At 33.1% G+C, this 22869-nt stretch overlaps 1 protein-coding gene across 18 annotated transcripts in view; it reads right to left on the reverse strand.

Moving 5' to 3' along the window:
- Positions 1–22869, reverse strand: part of BAZ2B (bromodomain adjacent to zinc finger domain 2B) — a 373522-nt gene that overhangs the window by 142833 nt on the left and 207820 nt on the right. For all 18 annotated transcript variants that reach the window (XM_081261484.1, XM_081261476.1, XM_081261487.1 and 15 more), the window contains one exon: positions 7417–7563. In XM_081261484.1, the coding sequence (XP_081117610.1) occupies positions 7417–7561 (145 nt within the window). In that variant the 5' untranslated portion in view covers positions 7562–7563. The remainder of the gene's footprint in view (positions 1–7416; positions 7564–22869) is intronic.

Below are 22869 nucleotides of genomic sequence, written 5' to 3' on the forward strand. Positions count from 1 at the left end.
ATTGAGAGGAGATGTGACTGTAAGAGGCAAGGCCCAGTTGAAGGTGATTGATTAGGTCACGGGGGCATTAACCTCTGAAGGGATTAATGTTCTCACAGGAGTAAGTTATTATAAAGTAAGGGCACCTTATGTGCTTTACCCCTTTTGCAAGTGACAAAATCCCTTTCTATTTCTCTGTGATGATGTAATATACCAAGGGGGGGCCCTCATCAGACACAGTGCCATAGTATTTTGACTTCCCAGCCATCAGAATCATAAGCCAATTAAACTCCTATTTAAAGTACCCAGCGTCAGATTGCTATTTTTAATAGCAATCTAAAACAGACTAAGACACTCACCAAACACTCAATCTGGTGGTTCCTTGACCTTGAACTTTCCAACTTGTGAAACTTTGACCAACAAATTTCTGTTGTTTATAAATTACCCACTTTAAGGTATTTCAGACCAAACAAACTATGACAAGAGGGCAATACAGTCTTAAAAATATATGCATAAATTTACAGGTAAAGAAGAATTTCTTATAAAACAAAAGGCAACCCATAATTAAAATATTGATAAATTTGACTGCGTAAAAGTTGGAAGTTATATTTATCAAGACAATATAGAATAAAAAACACCATGATTTGGCACAGTGGTGCACACATATAATCTCAGAATCTTGGAGGCTGAGGCAGGAGGATCACAAGTTCAAAGTCAGCAAAGCCCTAAGCAACTTAGTGAGGCCCTAAACAATTTAGTGAGATCTTGTCTCAAAAAAGGAATGAGAATGTAGCCAGTAAGCAGCTTTCACACACTTAACTCTCTCTCTCTCTCTCTCTCTCTCTCTCTCTCTCTCACACACACACACACACACACACACACACACACACACAAACACCCCACAAACTGGGAAAAGATATCTCCCAGACATATAAGTAAAAAAAGAATCAGCATCCAGTAAACAGATAAACCTTGCAAATTCCTTCCTCCCTCCCTCCCTCCTTTCCTTCCTTCCTTCTTTCCTTCCTTCCTTCCTTCCCCTTTCCTTTCCTTTCCTTTTTCCTTTTTCCTCCCCCTACCCCCACCTCTTTTTCTTTCTTTCAAGTACTGGAGACAGGATCCAGGAACTCTCTACTGAGCTACATGCTCAACCCTTTATATTTTTTTTTAAATTCTGAGACAGTACCTCACTATGTTGCCCAGGTTAGCCTCAAACTTGTGATCCTTTGGCCTCAGCCTCCATAGCTGCTGGCAGAATTTGCACGTCTTTAAGAAAAAGGTACACAAAGCATTAGAAATACCCACCAAAGCTCTAAAAGGCATTTTAAAAAAGAAAATTCAAAATGCAAAAAAAATTATAAAAAGCTTAAAATAACCTCAATTAAATGTTTCTTCATATTCACACAGACAAAAAAAACTAACAATACCAAGTGTCATGAATAATCTGAATTTCTAACACACAACTGGGAGAAAAATAAACTGGTATGAATGGCAAAATTGAAAGATATATTCATAAACGTATGCTTATATGCATCAGTATCTATAGCAATTTTAGTAAAGGGCAAAAAAAAAGAAAACACTATAAAATATCTACCAATATCGATGTATGAATACATGTATATTCTATATACATATAACAACAAAAGGATAACTATTCTTTTACCCTTTCATATATTCTCTTCCTCATTTCTCATGTCGCCCTCAGTGAGATACCAAAGTAATGTCAGGGCTTCTCTTTCTCTAAACATCCCATAAGAATCCACACCCTAAAAATATGTTTGGTAAACAGACACTTCTTAGAAGATGATATACAATCAATCAACAAATATATGAAAAAATGTTCAACATCTCTAGCAATTAGAAAAATGGAAATCAAAACTACTGCAAGATTTCATTTCACTCCAGTCAGAATGGTAGCTATTAGGAACACAAACAACTATAAGTGTTAGTGAGGATGTGGGGGGAAAGGCACACTCATATATTGTTAGTGGGACTGCAAATTCTTGCAGCCAATCTGGAAAGCAGTATGGAGATTGCTTGGAAAGTTGGGAATGGAACCACCATTTGACCCAGCTATCTCACTCCTCTGTGTATACACAAAGACTTAAAAAACACCATACTACAGGAACACAGCCACATAAATGTTTATAGCAGCACAATCCACAATAGCTAAACTGTGAAACCAACTTAGATGCCCTTCAGTAGATGAATGTATAAAGAAAATATGATATATATACACAATAGAATATTACTCAGCATTAAAAGAGAATAAAATCATGGAATTTGCAAGTAAATGGATGGAGTTAGAGAATATAACGCTAAGTGAAGTAAGCCAATCCCCCAAAATCAATTGCTGAATGTTCTCTCTGATTATAAGGATGCTGATTCACATTGGGGTTGGGGTGGGGAGCATGGGAGGAATAGAGGAACTCTAGATATAGCAAAGGGGAGGGAGTGGAAGGGAGGGGGTATGGGGTTAGAAATGATGGTGGAATGTGATGGACATCATTATCCAAAGTAAATGTATGAAGACAGGAATGGTATGACTCTACTTTGTGTACAACCAGACATATGAAAAATTGTGCTCTATATGTGTAATATGAATTGTAATGCATTCTCTGTCATACATGACAAATAAGAATTTTTTAAAAAGAAAGAAATGGATGCCCCCCCCCAAAATATATATCTTTGGAACCTTGCATATTATTCCATTTCCAATACTCTTTCATTTAGGTCCTCCTTATTTCACACCTGAATAAATACATATACACATATATATATACACACACACACACACATACATATATATAATTTAAATATAATAAGTATAAATATAAGCATATAAATATATTCATGTTCAAATTCTTATATTTTAAGTATGGATATAAGGTTGTCTTTGCCTTTGGTTCTATCCCGATTGCAAACTGATACTCCAAATTCTTCAGAGCTATCATTTTCAAAGTAATGTGATCATATAAATCCATTCCTTTTGGATAAAGTATGAAAAAAAAATAATGGTTACAATTTACCAAGCACCTACTATATATAAGAACTTATTTATTCTCATAATATTATAAAGTAGGTACTGGTATAACTATATTATTAATGAGGTATCTTGACAAGCCAAGATTCAATTTCAGGGCCTTTAGATAGCAAAGTCTTTGCTTTTAATACTGAATTATTCTGCATCAATTCCTAAGCATGCCACATAAATTCTAAATGACCTGGTCTTGGCCTACTCCCAAGCTTAACCTCGTTCCTATCCTTTGCTGTACTTAGCCCTTAGTGGCACACATATTACCAATCTACTCTTTCCTTTTTCCTTAGTTACAGAACATCTGTTTTATTCATGATAAAAATATGCTCAGCTAAAACCTATTCTCCCTAGCCTTTCTTGAAGCTAACATTATCACTCACACAGTTCTGATGAAAAAGATGTAAGTAGAAATCTCTGGGTGGGGTTTCTGGAAAAACTTAAAAGGAGTCAAAGTCAATTGGCATGCAACTTTTGCCTATCCCATACCGGCTCACTTCCTGGTGGGTCAGGCCTCTTGTAGTTCTGAGATACCTACGTAAGCATAAAATCTCACATTTTAGAAAAAGAAATGTATAATTAGAAGGAGCGTAGGACTGTGATGACATTTCCCACTTCAGGACTACTTACCTATGGGCTGGTGTGTTCATCTGCCATGCTTTCCTACCCATAGTTAATCACTGTCGTAACTAACAAATAGCCTAAATTGATCAACTTATTATTTCTTTGATATACCATGATTTGGCACATGTTTATAGAGGCCTACAATTAAGATTCATAGGAAAAGTAATCCCTTTAATTTTTAAAAGCAGACCTATTCCAGCCTCAACCAGAGTGGTTTTTAATAGTTTATCAGTCTTATATATTTTACATTTGCATAAGCTTTTGTTTGAAGAAATCTACCTTCAAAGACAGATTGAAAAGCACTGGTCTATGGTACAGCTTGACTATTATTTAAATTTTTCAAAATTCTATCTTTGTATTAGGTTGAATAATCACAAATCTCAAACAAATTCACTATGCAAAGTTTATTTGTGAAATTATGCTTGTATTCCACTCTCCACCTTTACCCAGAGACAATATGTGGAAAAATATCTGACTATCTCTGAACCTAGAATGTGGGAAAGTGTGCATCATCTGAATTCTTAAACAAAAGCTCCAGTGGCAAATTCCCCATATTACTCAGGGCCAAAAACAATGTGTTTTTTTTCTGAGAAACTAATATACTTACATAGCACCAGGGGAAGGTGTTTTCTTTTTATGCTTAGCTGGTAACTAGTTAAGTTTTTTGTTCAATATCTGTGGTTTTCTACAGCTGACATCTTTTTTATTTCTTAGAGCCTATCTTTTGACATTTTAGTTAACTATTTTTGTTTATTGTGCTATACACATAGTGAAAGCTGTCTCAAATTCATTTTTAAGAGTATGCAATTTATTAAAAAAATACGCATGTGTATGTGTATTCCTAATGGAAAAGAAATATTACTCTTCAGACAAGACCAATAAAACCCATATATGCAAACAGTCTTAATTTTGTTTTATTTTGGTACTAGGTATTGAACCCAGGGTGCTTTATTGCTGAGCTACATCCTCAGCCCTTTTAATTTTTCTATTTTGAGACAGCAACTCACTGTGTTGCTTAGGGACTCACAAGTTGATGAAGCTGGCCTCAAATATGCAATCCTATAGTTTCAGCTTCACGAGTTACTGGGATTTTAGGAATGCACCACCATGCCTGCCTTAAACTGATCTGTACTGCAGTGCTATAAATGTTTTTTTTAAATCCATTATTAATGAGGTATAAAATAAAACTAAAAGTTTTAATAAAACTAAAAGTGTTTTGTAAGAGGCAATTATCCAAGGCCCTTAGCATCTCTGCATGTTATTGCTGGATATGTCAAGAATGCAGGCCTTGATCACTCTTTAACTGGGCTATTCTCAAGACTATGACATTTGCAGTGAGCAACCTTAAAAGATACGGTAACAAACATCCTCCTTGCAAAGAATGAGCTTACTCTCATCGATAAAAGCACTAAATTCCTCAATTCCAATGTTCCTCAGATGTGACAGAAACCCATACATGATGGGATCTGCATCATCCCTGTGGAACTTAGACATAGAGAAACAAAGCCAATATCATACTCATGTAGTTTGCTGTGCCATAAGCAACAAAATCTCTGATCCATGTCTTCTGTCAGCATCCAATATAGCAATAGGCTAACCTATAAGCAGGTATAATCTTGGACCTTGACAAGATATTGATTCAATAGCAAATAGGTGGTAATTCAAAGTATGAAAGCAAGTTCAAATTACATCCTATATAGCTTGAAGGAATTTCTATAGATACATCATTGATGAAGGTGACAAAGAAATAAATGAGATTCTTAAACAAAATAATGTGTAAAATAACAGAATAACACGAGAGATCCATGAAAAAAATTGTTGAGCCTTTCGCATTTTAAAGATGAGATTTTGGGCTGGGTTGTGGCTCAGTGGTGGAGCACTTGCCTGGCATGTATGAGGCAATGGGTTCGGTTCTCAGCACCACATATAAATAAATAAAACAAAGGTCCATCGACAACTTAAAAAAAAAAAAAGATGACAATTCTGCTCTGCTATCTCTATATAGCAAAAAACAAAAAAAGAGAGAGAGATCAAATTGTTTAAGATAAAGGGATCGAGCCCATTATGAATCTTGATTTTACTTTCATATGGGAAGATTATCAGATAATATATAAGCCAAAAACAATGAATCAAACAAGAAAAGATAAGAAAATAAACTGAGCAACCTTAAAAGACATTCTCAGTAGCCTTGGGTGGGAATAAACTATTTGAAATATGAAATACAACATTGTAAAAGTTAAAAATTTTTAAAACTCATTTTGCCTAGAAAGTGAAAAAATATTATCATGTAGGTATTTAAAATATAATGTGTTAATAAGTGATGAACTTTTGAATAAACAAAAATTACACTTTAATTTAATGTATAAGCATCTCAATATAAAACCTCTACACCCTCTTTTAATAGCAAAAACTACTCCCTTTTCTTACAAGATTTCTGATGTTATTTAGCAACTTAGTATATTCCATCCTTTCTGAAACTCCCAATTACAACTAACAAAGAATGGTGCCGAAAATATAAGTAATCAGAACTGTAAGCAATGCCAGTATCATTGATTAAGAAAAATGAGGAAAAAACTACCCAGAAACCTTCAACATTAAAACAAAAAGAAAAGAAAAAAACATGTTTCTAGAAACACCATTATATTAAGGATAACAGAAACAAATACTAAATAAGAAAGCAGATGAGAATACATTAAAAGGAGTTGACAGCAAAGGAAAGAGCAAGAGGAGTTATAAAAACAGGGAAAAAATTTACAAAAATACAAGTGTTTGCAATCATTCAAAGTAATATTGGGTAAAAAATAAATTGTGGCATCACTGTCTTTTAGCAAAGCATATCATCACTGATCTTAGAACCCAGACATCATTTATGTATAAGGAAAATGTGGACAAAGTTGTTAGATTACTTGATGAAGACTATACAAGGTATATAAGAAGGGTTATACTGATTTTTAAGGTATGTCATTTTAGTTATTTGGTAATCACTAAGAACATCATTCTATGATAAATTCAATGGCATCCTTTTTTATTTTATTGCTTAAAAAACAAAAATAACTGAGAAAATATAGTTAATAATTTGCTAGGATATTTAAGCAAATATTCCATATTTCTATGTATTATTTATATAAAATTACAAATTTTAACTTGAAAAAAAGTAAGATGTTTATTTAGTTCAACTGTTTATAATCATGAAATAATTCTACAAGATAAAAAAAGTAAGGCTAAAATGCTTCCTGCTAATAAGTGAATGAGTTAATCAAGTTTAGGGTTTTGTTGTTGCTATTTGTTCATTTGTTTTAATTTAATTTCCCATTAAGTAAATAATCTGCCTTAGTGTAGTATATATCTGTGAACTGGGGTAGCTGGAGCATCTGAACGTCATTTCAAATACTAGCAACAAGATTAGGACAAAGAATCCACAGCATTAGTACTAAATCTTATTACCAAGACCTCTTCTGTATTTCTTGATTCCCTCATAGGTCTATTATTTTAAAAAGAGACTTTATACTTACTAATTCCTTAATTAACATGGTAAAACAAATTACAATATTAAGATTCAATCCCTCAAAGAGACTTTCCAGTAAGCAGGAAAAGCATGGAATAACCAAGGATATCCCAGTGAAAGATCCAGAAAAAGCAAAGAACACTAGCTGTTTAACCTAGCCATTATTCAACGGGTCAGCAGAATTCATGAGAACATTTTATTTAGATCTCTTTATTAAGAATGCAAATGATCAAAACGATGGCATTCTAAAATTGAGTTAATAAAGGGTATTTACCACATGGGTTGATTGTAGAGCTAAGTGAAGCAGCTCCAGTGGAAAGGCCACCTTTTGAAACTGCTGAAGCCACAGAAGGTGTAGAAGATGAAGTTGGTGTGGTAGAGGAGGCTGTTGAGGATGGCAACCGTTCTCCAGAATCCATATCTACAAGAGAGGGGAAAAAATTTATTCTCAGTATTATAATTCTCAAAATTATTCAAAAGAACTAAACATATATAAACCCTTTGCTTACTTTTTAAACTATAAATTTATATAGTTTTCATAAAAAAGGAAAAAATACTTTCATGTCTTAAAAATGCTCATGTTGAGGCTAAATTTCACAGTGCAGGAGTCTTGGGAAGTTGGGTCTTCAAAAGGTGATTAAGTCCTTATGAGAAATTGATGCCTTTCTTCTGGGACTGGGCAGAAGTGAGTGAATTCTTATTTCCTTGGAAATGGGCTATTTCTTTGGAGAAGTGTAAAAGGGAAGCCACTCCACATAGTTAAGTAAGCTCTTCTGATCTTGAACTTCCTGCCTTCAGAATTGTGACATAAACAGACCTCAATATCAGGCATTCTGTTATAGTAACAGAAAATGGACTACAACAAATGCCAATTAATAAAATAAGTTTAAATTTGTGTGTGTGTGTGTATGTGTGTGTGTGTGTGTGTGTGTGTGTGTGTGGACAGGTTCTCACCCTAGTTTTCCACTTTTTGACTCAAGTGATCCTCTAATTTCACCTTCCCCCAAGTAATGGGGACTACAGACAACTGCCACTGCACCTGGTTTGAAATAAGTTTAATTTTAGTGTATTAAATCTCTTCTAATAGATTTACAGAGTTTTCTTATGTCCGAAAAAATTAACAGTGTTTGAAATAGTAATTTCCCACAAATGTGTAATACCACAAAACTTAGGAAAATTAAAATTATGTTCTTCTTCTTAAAGAATATTATTTATTCAATTGCAATATAATTCCTGTATTATCTTAAAGAATCAAGAAAATATCATATTTGAATAGAGGGCATTCTTGTCTTTTAAATCTAGATAGTAATATACTTGTTGGTCTTAGGTGTCCAAGAATCTGGCATGGTAGTCTCTAATACAGAGAGTCTCCACTCCTCCAATGCAAAAAAAAAAAAAAAAAAAAGCAAATACATTTTTAGAGTTTTTATTGGAATCAAGTTTTAATATGATTTCAAGTAGACTTAGCAAACCATTTATAATGGCAAAATCACTTCTAAGCATATTTATTACTTCACTTAACTAGTGTGTATACAATCTTACATGGCTTTATTGTAAGAGCAGATGTTGATATTAAAACTCCAGAATATAGCCTGGCATAGTGATGCATGTCTACCATTTCAGTGAATCAGGAGGCTAAGGCAGGAGGATCACAACTTAGTGAGCCCATGTTTCCATTAAAAAAAAAAAAAAAGATGAAAGGAGCTAGGATATAGAAAAAATTATCTATATATCATATGGATTTCACACAATATTTAAACACTGATCTTGTCTTATTTTAAAATAGTTCTTTTGGGACTACTAGTTAAGTGTTTCAGAGATAGTTGTTATAAAAGAGTGAGTCTAATCTCTCACCACTCACTGGGTTCCTGTCTTGACATGTAATTTCTCTCTTTTGTACATATTCCCACCATGATACTATCAGTAATGATATATATATATATATATATATATATATATATATATATATATATACACACAAAGTTGATTAATATAATATTGTTTAAATGAGAAATAAAATTTAGTCCTGGTAACTAGAAAGACAACTATAGCTCACTGCATATGGTTTAGGGCTTTTTTTAGTTTCAGTAAAGGTACCATTTTCTCTTCTACTTTTGGTTCTTTTTGTTCATTTAAGTGAGAAGAGACTTAATCTTAAAAACAAGCCTATACAGCCATTTTTCTCAGCAGTTCTATTATATTCATTATTATTCACATGTAACTTTAACTATTTTGATTTTAGACATACATATTTAGCTCATATGATTTCTTGGTAGCTAATTATTCTTCATGTGTGCAAAAGTACTACTGTTTTATACTGGTCATAAATTGCCCCCCCCCCCGCTTATTTTCATAGGTACTTTTTAAATATTTATTTATTTTTTTAGTTGTAGTTGGACACAATATCTTTATTTTATTTACTTATTTTATGTGGTGCTGAGGATTGAACCCAGGGCCTTGAACGTTCTAGGCAAGCACTCTACCACTGAGCCACAATCCCAGCCCCAAAATTTTCAGATTTTATTTACTATTGTTCCTGCTAAAAAGTATAAGCTTACCTCTGAAAGTTAGTCGTCTACTTTGAAAGTTAAGGCAATGCCTTTGTAATTATGAATAATACATAAAATAATCATGTAAAGTAACTTGCAACAAGGAAAGTAGTAAGGGAAAATTTGAGGAGAAACAGAATATTTATATAATATCAACATTTCTCCTCCAAAACATTTATCAAACAAAAAGCGGAAAGAGTAACTTCACAATGTATAAACTACATCACTATAATAAAATATATCAACATCATGTATTCTCTGGTGCCCCAAGAAGAGCACATCATCTCTGTAGTATTCTTCCAAATATGTATAACCTCAGTAGAACCCTGAGAAAATACTGAAAGACCACAAACAAAATAAATGAGGAGTATTCATTAACAGTGTCAATCATGAAGGAAAAGAAGACTGAGGAACATCCATACGTTGAAGACTTATAAGACAGACTCAAATATGATGTGGGATCCTAGGTTTGATTTAGAACAGAAAAAGGACATTAAGGGATGAACTGGTGAAATTCATTTAAAGTCTATAATTTAGTCAATAATACTATGAGTCAATATTAATTTCCTGATATCTATAATTTGGACATTTATACAATGGCCAGATCCATTAGTGACATTAGGGAAAATAAATGTGAACCCTGTATTTTTTTTAAGTCACAAATTATTTCCAAGTAAAAACAAAACAACAATGAGACCCACAAAGTTTGTCATATAGTAAGCACTCAAAAAATAAAAATGTATTGGAGTAAAAGAGTATAAACCTAAATCTTGAAAAAACAAAAACAGAGATTATCTTGTTTTGGTGTGATATTTGAAAATAAGTTTTTATGTGGGTGCAAAAACTGTGTCAAGAGTTTATTAACTGTATAATTTCTCTGAGTTTTAATTTATTCATCAGTAATATGAATGTATATTTGGGAGGGTTAAATGAGATAATGCAGCTAAAGTCCTTAGAATCTAGCATTTAACAGTCATTAGCTATTGTTTTTTAATGAGTAAACATCTGCCTATATAATTACCAATGAGTATAGAAGCAATAAAAGAAAACTTAAGGTATTTTTAGGGATTATTAATGTTAAAGTGAATATTTAATAGTAATAATTATTTACATGTTATGCATACCTTTTTCATGGCATTATATTTTTAGCCAGATAAATCTGTGTTAAGAATTTAAAATGAATACCTCATAATGTTTCGGTACCAATGTTAAGGTATGTTACAGTATTTTAAAACTTTTCAAATAAGTTGTAACACGAATATAAATGAAAAATTAATAATTTTAACTTGACAAAATAATTAGCCCATTGTCACATTGAGTTATTATTTATTATTAAAACATAATATGTAAGAATCAATAAAAAGATTAAGTTATTCAGACAATTTAAAAAACATATACTCATTAAAATAAAAACCATTCAGGTATCCAAGAACCAACTACTTCAAGATTTCTGTTAGGGCCAGAGTATTGAGATTTGATACCAATACTCTCATTGTGAGCCCCTGTGTTAAGAATATCCCTTTCCTTGATATTTGAACATCACCAAAAAATTGGTTCTATGTGATCAAAAACCAACCCAGAATCACAAGATCAAAAAGAACTGACTATATTAACATGACTTTCCTATCCACAACATACTGTCCTACAGAAGAATATAAAAGATGTATAGTCATATCTTTTAATTCAAGGCTATTTGTGAGATTATGGTTTTTAGTGTATAATTTTGGACTTCTTTATAGAAAGTTAAGCAGTTAAGCTAGGGCGAGTGGTGTGTGTGTGTCTGTAGTTCCAAATACTTGGGAAGTTGAAGTAGGCATTCAAGGTCAGACTGAGCAACCTAGCAAAAACTCCATCTCTTAAAAAATAGAAAAAAGGGAGCTGGAGTTGTGGCTCAGCGGTAGAGTGTTTGCCTACCACGTGCAAGGCCCTGGGTTTGATCCTCAGCACCACATATAAATAAATAAATAAAGGAATTGTGATCAACTACAATTAAAAAATAAATATTAAAAAAATAGAAAAAAGGAAAGAAAGAAAGTTGGTTCATCAGTTACAGTAAAGGTTACTACAACTGAAAATTAACATAGAACTTTGCAATGTGATATAAATTTGTTGTAAACCATGGGAGAAAAATGTGCAGAAGATGAAGGGACAAAAACTGATTTGATTCATTGTAAATCTTTTCCATCATTGAAAACAGTGGTACCAAGGAACATTTGGGAGACATGTTTGATTGTAGCAACTTGTAGCTAATTGCATGGAGTAGTAGGCATTGTAGCAACTTGTAGCTAATAGCATAGTAGGCAGAGGCTAGATACCCTACAATGCACAAGACAGCCCACACTCAATAACATAGAATTATCAAGCCCAAAACGTTAGTAGTGCTAAGGATGAAAAATCAAAAGTTACACTCAACTACTAAAACCTTCTTTTTAAGTTTTAATTTTATATAGCTATGAATAAGATGATTCAACCTGATTTCAATGACCCAAAGTCAATATTTTGTCCACATATGTCTAGAAGTGTAATATTTTGCATTTTGTTCAAACTGTTTATAACAGATAGCACATAGTATGCAATTAATGTATATCATAATGCTCAAACTGGGTAACATAAATTTGCTGTATTTTACTAAAATGATAATTATCTGTAACAATTCTAAGACAAAAATCAGAATTTGTGAAAACGAAGAGCACAAAATTCTTCCTTTAATGAAGATTTTATGTACTATAAAAAATTCAATGATCAGCTGTTAATGGTAATATTATTCAAATTCATGTATTGCCAAATATTCCTTTTTTGGAATCATAGTTTATGAATACTGACAGCCGGGAGGCATAAACCTGAACAGGTACAATTAGGGAAGGTAAGCCATGTTGGCCTACAAAATGTATAATTAATAAATGTATATTATCTCCCTGTTTCAGTTACACAAATAGTTCAGTATTTAACTATATTTAATTTATAGCTAAAGGGGTTTGGGGTACACTTGCCTAGCATGTGCAAGACCTTGGGTTTGATCCCTACACTGGTGGAAAAATATAAGCTCTAAAACAGATTAAAGTTTGTCAGATTAAACTGACAATCAGAAATTACTCTTAAAACAGACTTAAAAAGCTAGGTGTGCTGGTATGCGCCTGTGAGAGAAATGGCTTGAGCCCAGGAATCCAGCATAGGCATTTAGTGAAACCCTGACTCTTTTAAAGAAATAAAAAATACAGAAATAAAAAATAAACAAAAGAAAAAGAACAAGAACAGGCATAGATATTTCTCTTGGAAGAGTTTTCTTAAAGAATGAGTCTACCAGCTAACAACATCAAAAGTTGTGGAAATTCAAAGAACAAAAACAGACTCAGTAAATCCTTACTATATATAAAGAGAGGATATATTTATATATATTGAAATGTAATAATTATATACATATATATGTGCAATAATTAGGAAGAATATCAAGAAATAAGTCACGATGCTGCTTCTTTTCGCTTAGCAGAACAACTAACAATTGGTGTGTATATACTTGTATACAACCAGAGATATGAAAAATTGTGTAGAATTTAAGTCCCTTATTTTCTAAAAGTTCTAAGAAAGGCTTTTATATGACTTTCTTTAGATAACTTCCAGCAACTAACATTTGGACATATAATACTTCAAGACACTAAGTAGCTTAACAAAAACAGAAACCAAGCAATAAAAATTTTTCTGTTAAGGGACTTTAGGAAATAGATGAGGTGGAAATACTTTATTTGCAGACAGAATTATTCTCTGAATATAATGTGTTCATAGAAAAATAATTATAAAACTTTTATTTATCTACGTTTTCAGAAAGTTATTTCTAGGAATTAAGTGGTATATTGTGATCTAAAATATGAGTATATAAAATGGATTGTTTTGTCACTTGTTGCATTTTAACTACTGTAAACAGTTGATTAATTACATCATCAAACATAAGCCAACTAACAAGCAGGTACTCTGTGTTTAGTCTGTGATCTGGAATGAATTCAGATTCTCCCCAATACTAGTTTCTTTACCTAAAAAAAAAATTATGTAGTTGAATTAAACTATTTCTCAAGTCACTGTTGGAATTTTATAAACTTGGTTAAAAAACAAACAACTGTACCAACCTAAATACCCTTCAATAAATGAATGGATTAAGAAATGTGGCATATATACACAATGGACTATTACTCAGCAATGAAAGAGAATAAAATCATGGCATCTGCAGGTAAATGGATGGAGTTAGAGAAGATAATGCTAAGTGAAGTCATCCACCCTCCAAAACCAAATACCCAATGTTTTCTCTGATATAAGAAGGCTGATTCATAGTGGGGTAGGAGGGGGAGCATGGGAGGAATAGATGAACTCTAGATAAGGCAAAGGGGTAGGAGGGGGAGGGGAAGGGAGGGGACATGGGGTTGGAAATGATGGTAGAATGTGATGGACATTATTATCCAAAGTACATGTATGAAGATACAAATTGGTGTGTATATACTTGTTTACAACCAGAGATATGAAAAATTGTGCTCTATATGTGTAATAAGAATTATAATGCATTACAACAGGAGGCTGAGGCAAGAAGGATAGCAAGTTCAAATAAAAAAATGAATTAAAAAAAAACAGGGCTGGGGTTGTAGCTCAGTGGAAAAGCACTTGCCTAGCATGTGTGAGACACTGGGTTCGATTCTCAGTATCACATATAAATAAATAAAATAATGGCCCATAGGCAATTAAAAATATTAAAAAAAAGACTTCCTGCAAATGAGCAAATAACACACACTCACGCAATTTACAATGATTAAAATATTTAACAATTTTTTAATTTATTTTCCTTCCTTTCATTGGCCTTAATTCTATCTCCAAATGTGTACCATGCTAAATTATAGATTTCTGTTAAATCTTTTAAGAATTTACTCTTGTCTTACTTATACCTCAAGAGACCTGATGATAAGAAAATAATCCAAGTGTAAAGCACTGGTTTCATACTGCTCAATAAATAATCTATTCAGAGTATTCTTTTCTATCCAACGGATTAAGAATTCCTTTGCAATGAGATATCTGTGGGGAAGAGCTTATCCCAACACATATGAAATAGATACATGAGAATATTAAAGGAAGATTTAACATCTATGGATCAAGTAAGCCATAAGCATAGTCCATGAATTTAAATATTGACTACACATAGAAATTTTCCCCAAGGACACAAAAGTTAGAAAGATAAAAATAGAGACAATGTAACTAATTCTTTCATCTGCAAATGCAAGAGATTCCTAATAACAAGCAAAAGACCTAAAGCTTTAACTAAGAAACATAACTAAAATTTTAATTAGAATATCTAAGACAGTTCTGGTAAACAACTGAGACCAATGCATAAGAGACTAAACAAATAACACAGAGTAGCAGATAAAATTATGTTACTCTATGTAAAATATATAGGAGCACTCTGAAGCCCAGAAAGCAAAGAGTCTAAGTACTACATAATGAACTAAATAAAAACATCCCTTTGCTGGGTTTAGTAATGCACATCTATAATCCCAGCACCTCAGAAGGCTGAGGCAAGGAGGATAGCAAGTTCAAAGCCAGACTCAGCAACTTAGCGAGGTCCTAAGCAACTTAGTGAGATTCTGTCTCTAAATAAAATACAAAAAAGGGCTGGGGATGAGGCTCAGTAGTTGAGTGCCCCTGGGTTCAATCCCCTCATATAAAAATGAGAGAAAGAAGAAAACACAACATCTCCTTTAACGGAGAAGAAGCAGAACTTACAGAATAGGGCAAACAACATACTTAAAGAGGGTAAGAGGCTATGGATACCATATAAAAATAACTTTGTCTTAGTGATCCCAATATTAGATTTGGCTTTCTGATATTAACTTTCCTGCTTAAAGGTTTTCAAAAGAATTTATCTTAGAAATACATTGACGTGTAGAAGTAAAGACATATGTGTAAAGGATATTTATTTCAACTTTGTAATTGCAAAATACCAAAAACATATTTCTGTCAATAACAAATTATTAGATTTAATTGTTTTTATTATGTTACTATGCAGCTTTAAAAAAGAATGAGGTAGGTTTATACTAGTTAAGTGAAAAGAACAAGGTGGAAAAGAATACAAAAAAAAACAAGATTTCATTTGTGATAAAAATATATATAAGAAACTGGGAACTGTATTTACTGTATTATGCAAAGGGACCAGGGGTGCATTTTTCACTGTATATTTTTTTGCTCCACTTGTTTTGCCATGTGCTTGTGCTGATGTCAGTTAAATCAATAAAAATGTTTTTAATAGCTTATTATTGCTAGGATTACACTTGAAAATGCTTCCCGCAGTTTCAAGGTAACTCCAAGTACTTTGGAATAGGGGTTATGTTTCTGGCCCATAAGACTGCTTCCATCAAAGTCTTCTTTTATGTTTTTTACATTAGAATTCTATTCCATTGAAGAAAGGGGTCCATGCTTAAAAAAAAGTTTGTAAATTACTGATCTAGTGTATATCATTCATTCCATTTCTTAATAACTTGCACAGCTGTTCAATCCTACATACCATGACTTCAAAATGTGAGTCCTTGTCTTCAAGTATGAGTCACTTTCACTGTTTTCTGGTCTTTAACTCATGATTTCAAGCCAATGTACAACTTATCTTCAAATTAAATCTTATTCTCCATAAAAAGCATTCCTAATTCTACATTCCAAATACCCATATCCTAACAGGTTCAAGCAATCATATCATCTATATCATGTCATCTATATACTATTCCTTTTTCAATGTCCCTGTGGCTGCTCAGTTCTTTCTTTTCTACCTTCATATTTTACAGAGTAGAACAAAAAAAGAATAGGAACAAAATAAAGTAATTATTGAATAGACTGTTTGCCTCTACTGACATTCATAATTAAGAACTTATCTGTGGGGGATGGAGAGTAACTCATTTAGGAGTCTAAAATACTAAAATAAAATGATTATTTCCCTCACAAAATCTAAAACCTATTGATATTGAAACCATCCTCTTCTTCTTTCCTTCCTGCTAAAATGGAAGAAGCAGCCGAATTCCCTCAGACGTGGTACTGTCTTTACACAACTTACAGGGAAGCCTAACTGCATCACCCATTCCCACTCTTCTCTACTTCCAATCTACTAGATTCTTTTCAGTTATACCTTATCTTCAAAAACAAGAAAAATCTTTTCTTTGACCCTCATTTTCATTTAGTTATGTCACTTTTTTGTACTCCCATTTTCAACTAAGATTTTTTAAACTGTCTACTCACATAGCTGTACTTTTCTATTTTGCTTTCACAATATCACTCACTCTAGTCTAGCCTTCCAAATTTATTTCTGCAATGCATTATCATATCACTTTAGGACTAGATCCCACTGCCATAATAACAAATGAAAATTAAAATCCAATCAAATAATTATGTGATTCTGCCAAAAAGGAAGTCTATGAAAAGAACAGAGTTTAAACAGAAGGTTTTTTTAAAAAAAAGAATGTTGATACAAGTGGCATTTATCAAAATGGGGGACTGCAAATACCACTCAGATGGAAAATTCCATGTAATGGTATCTTTAATCTGGGAGGCAAATCATGAAACTAGCCTCATATGTGAGGTGTGAAATTGAAGTCCCCTATAGGCAGATGAGCATGAGTATGTCCATCCTCCACCATATATAATCCTTGTCAAATCATCTTGATTTTACTTCTATCATAAATCTAAATTGACCCATTTTTCTCCATCTCCACAGCCACCACTCTGATCAATAGTCAATGGGCAGAGTGCCTATTCTGTAACTGAATTATTACTTGTTTCCTTATATTAGTGGTGACTGCTTTTGCACCTCAACAGCAGAATACATGTGTCATACCATAATGTCTCTAAATAAACTATTATCTGATCCTTTAAGAATAAGTTTGTCATGCTGTCTGAGGAGGCCTCTAGGAGCCAGTGTGCCTTTTGACCTGCCACAGCCGCACTTCTGGATGTCTGTGACTTCTGCACCAATGTCCAGCTCTCAATAAGACTTCATGCCCCCAGAGTAAGCTAATTCTTCCTCCTTTGGTTCCTGCAACTGAACCCAGTGGTGCTAATCCCTGAGCCACATCCCAGCCCTTGGAGACAGTCTGGCTAAATTGTCCAGGCTTGCCTACTATTGCTGCAGTCCTCTGGGGATTACAGCCTTGAGCATGCCCACCCTGGCCCCAGCTAATTGTTCACATGAAGATAAGACTAGCTTATTGAGTCGCCAGTGGGGGTAGAGAACCCTGGTCTCATGGACCCTATTAGGCTACTAGGACGCCCACTAAAAAGGACATGCAGGGGTGAAATGGGAATGTGGTTTCCCCTAGAGGCATTATTACTGGATACCCCTAACTCTAGCCTATTTTCAATATGCCTAATTTCTAGTGGTCACTAGATTTGACATTCATGTTCCAATTGGGGAAATGTCCAATCCTAACCCTCAGCTACAGAGGGAATTCAGATATTTACAGACTTTTCAGTATTGCCTGGGTTCCCTGTGCCTTTAATTTCCCCCTTTCAAAAGGGTCCCCAAGGGAGACTGGGATTGTGGGGAACTGCCAGAGGCTTAGCCATTGCTCCCTGCATTGGACATCCTCTGACCCGGGCCAAGTAGTTGGCATTGCAGGCAGGAGCTACAACCCAGCTGAACATTGTCTTTAATAAACTGTTTAATTGAACTCTTAAAAAAAAAAAAAGAATAAGTTTGTCAGTCCCTGCTCTATAGTCTAGGCTACTGCTAAGGTTCCTAACTGATCTTATGTATAAATTTGCACCAGTACCCTGTCTTCCTTACTAAAATTCATTCTTCACAAAGTAATCATTATTAAAAATACAAACAATGACACTTCATCTGTTTAAACCCTTCAATAATACTGCAATTACATTTAAGATAAGATATAAAAGCACCAATAGGGTCCACAAAGTCTCTCTACTTACCTCATTAGAAGCATGGATAACATATACATGCATTTCCTCTTTTAACAGCTCAATAATTTTGATCAAATGAAATTTAATGAACATATCTCTTAAAGGGAAACTACAGACACACTTTTCATAATCAAGATAATTGTTTTCATGACATTCTTATTAATATGCTCTAAAAGAACTAAGAAAGTGAAAAATAAGTTTGAAGGTTAAGATGATGAAGATGCTGGTCCTATTATTCACCTTTTTAATTTTTTCAATGTTAAGGGATTGAAACCTGGGCTTCATATATGCTAGGCAAGTACTCTACCACTGAGCTACATTCTAAAGCCTTGAATTTTTGCTTATATATATATATTTTTAAATCTGAAAAGGAATTAAAATACAGTCACCAAATCCAAATTTCCAGTGAAACAATTTTAGTGAAGTATTTATTATGCTAGATAAAATAAAATCAATAATCAACTAGGAATACTAAAACACTTAAAATCAGTTCAAAGTTATACAAAGGGCCAAAAGAACAACAAACATAACAATGGCAAAATCACCCCAAAAATGTGTGTGTGTGTGTGTGTGTGTGTATATATATATATATATAAATTTTTCAATATATATATTGAAAAATTTAACATCACTGTGGAGAAACTGAGAATGTGTTTTTTTCACATGTACTAATAGTATTGACAATATCATTGCTGTTTATAACTTCAACTTACTACCACCACCACCACTACACTATTTTATTGAGAAGCTCATATTTTTCACACCAAGTACTATGCTATGTATTTTCACCCCATTATTTTAATTATACCAAGTAAACTCCAAGTGTAATTATTTTCTTTATAATTATTAATAATTTTCATAAATCAGAAGACAGACATGGACAGAATAAGTTACTTGCTTTAATGAAAAAGGTATTATACATCAGAGACAAAAGTTTGACCTCATTCTTTCCTTTAACACAAATCATTTTGTTATAATTTGACAATATTAGAACATCATATTAAATTCTGGATTTAAATCCTTTAAAAATAAAGGGTGAAGTAGACCAGACACTGTGGACAATTAAAATGTGTCAGAAAATAACTTCAAAAAAATCAGAGAAATTGGATGTGGCTCAGTGGTACATGTACAAGGCCCTAGGTTCAATCAATTGCACACATAAAAATGATAATAATGAAAATTTAAAAAGGGGAAGGAGAGCTGGGGTTATGGCTCAGTGATAGAATGCTTGCCTAGCACGCATGAGGCTCTGGGTTTGATCCTCAAAACACCATATAAAAATGAAATAAACATATTGTGTGTCCACCTACAACTAAAAAAATAAATATTTTTAAAAGTGGGGGAAGAATGGAAGAAACATAAAAAACTCAGTTTCTAATTCAGCCTTTTCTTACTTCTGCTAAAATATCATAAAGAGCCAGAAAAAGAAAACAATAATACATAAAAATAAAAGAGCTAAGAACCCATCAAAATCTAGAATAAGTTCTATAACACAACAAATAGGAAGTTGGTTATATAAACTGAAATATTTATTCAAGTGGAGATCATATAACTATTTAAAAACTTATTTTCTAACACAAATACAAGAAAACATTCATGATATAAAGAAAAAGGGCAAAACATATAAATACATGATCTAACTTTGTGTAAAAATATATGATATGGATACTTCATAAAAGAAATACAATTGGTCAACAAGTATACGAAAAAACGTTCAACATCCCTAGCAATTAGAGAAATGCAAATTAAAACTACACTGAGCTTTTCATTTCACTCCAGTCAGAATGGTAATTATCAAGAACATAAGTAACAATAAATGTTCGTGAGGATGAGGGGCAAAAGGTACATTCATACATTGCTGGTGGGACTGCAAGTTGATGCAACCACTCTGGAAAGCAGTATGGAGATTTCTCAGAAAACTTGGAACACAACCACCATTTGACTTAGTTATCCCACTCCTCAACATATACCCAAAGGTCTTAAAATCAGAATCCTATAGTGTCACAGCCACACCAATCTTTATAGCAGCTAAATTGACAATAATTAAGCTATGAAACCACCCTAGTTACCTTCAACAGATGAATGGATAAAGAAAATGTGGCACATATAAACAATGGAATATTAGCCATAAAGAAGAATGAAATTATGGCATTTGCCAGTAAATAGCTGGAACTGGAGACTATCATGCTAACTGAAATAAACCAAGCCCCCAAAAAACCAAAGGCCGAATGTTCTATCTGATATGCAGATGCTAACTCATAATAACAGGGTTGGTGGGTGGGAGGGAAGAATTAAAGTTCACTGGATTAGACAAAGGGAAATGAAGGGAAGGAAGGTGGATGGGAATAAGAAAAACAGTAGAATGAATGAATTAGACATAACTTTCCTATGTTCTTTTATGAGCAGTGTAACTTCACATCATGTACAACCACAAAAATGGAAAGTCATGTATGTATGTATGGATGATATGTTATGTATGGTACAATTTCTACTATCATGTATAACTAAAAAGAACAAATAAAAAATTTTAAAAAACATATATATATATATATATATATATATGTGTGTGTGTGTGTGTGTACTAAGTGTACTAATTATGTGTACTAATTTTTAATGTAAAGAATTATAATAGGAGATATATCTATATATACATAACTTGAAAAAACAAGCCTGAAAGGAAATACACCAAAATGTTACCAATGGTTATCTCTGAATGGTGAAATTAAATGAACTGCATTTTTATTCATACTTTTCAGTCTATTCCAATTCTTTATTTTTTGTGAAAAATTTGTACCAGGGATTGAACCTAGGGCACTTAACCACTGAGCCACATCCCCAGCCCTTTTTAATATTTAATTTAAAGACAGGGTCTTGCTATGTTGCTTAGGGCTTCACTAAGTTGCTGAGGCTGGCTTTGAACTTGGTATCCTCCTGCCTCATCCTCCTGAGCTGCCTATTCCAATTTTTTTCTTTTTAATATTTATTTTTAGTTGGACACAATATCTTTATTTATTTTTACGTGGTGCTGCAGATCGAACCCAGGGCCTTGCACATGCTAAGCGAGCACTCTACTGTTGAGCCACAACCCCAGCCCCCCTAATCCAATTCTTTACATTAAAATTAGTACACAGCTGGGTGCAGTGGCACACACCAATAATCTCTGTGGTTTGGGAGGCTGAGACAGGAGGATGGTGAGTTCAAAGCCAGCCTCTGCAACAGTGAGGTGCTAAGCAATTCAGTGAGACCCTGTATGTAAATAAAACACAAAATAGGACTGGGGATATGGCTCAGTGGTTGAGTGCTCTTGAGGTCAATCCCCGGGTCCCTCCAAAAAAATTATTATACAAAAATTAAATGCCATTATTTTTTATTTCCTGCCAAGGGGGAAAATAACCTTGAAATTTAAATATGGCAGAGGAAAGATTCTTCATCATATCATTATCAACAACCAAATAAAATCTGTCCCTGAAGACACTGCAGGAAGATGACTCACAATCATTTCCCAGGATGGTCCAAGAAGAGATGAATTAGTCACAAATCTGGAGCTTCATTCCAGTTACCATTAACAAAAAGAATCATAAAATATGAAGGGCACTAAAAATAAATAATTTTTCACTGAAGAATCAAATGTATTTTGAGAACCAATCTATTAAGAGTTATTGGCTTAGTCTAGCTTATTGTTCACTAACCAAAGGCAAGATCAAGTGATAAAGCCAATTTCCTCCTATCTGTACTTGTCCCCTAATAATGAATGGATACCTTATTATCCTATGGAGAAATTCTTATTTTTTGATTCCTAATATATAATATGAGTTGCTTATTATTCAAGTTACCATGAACACACTCTTAACAAATGAAAAAACGAAGTCTCAGCAAGGAAACTGAAGCTATAAAAAAACAAATGCAAATTTTAAAAGTGGAAAATGCAATAACTAAAATTAAAAATTTACTGGGTGAACAAAATAGTAAAATGAACTTGATGGTAGATCAATAAAAACTATCCAATCTGAACAACAGAATAAATATTAATAAATAACAATGACTTAAGATCAAGATCTAACATTCATGTCAATAGAATCTTAGAAGGAGAGGACAAAAGAGTGTGGTGGTGCTGAAAAATTATTTGAAGAAATAATAGCTGAACATTCTCCTTTTCTGGTTAAAGAAACAAAAACGTAAAAATTTTTTAAAAAAGAGAAAGCTTCAAACTGAGTTAACTCAAGGAAAAATTTAATTCTAGACAGCAATAG

Source organism: Spermophilus citellus (genome assembly GCF_964194105.1).
Source record: "Spermophilus citellus genome assembly, chromosome: 11".
Taxonomy (NCBI): Eukaryota; Metazoa; Chordata; class Mammalia; order Rodentia; family Sciuridae; genus Spermophilus; species Spermophilus citellus.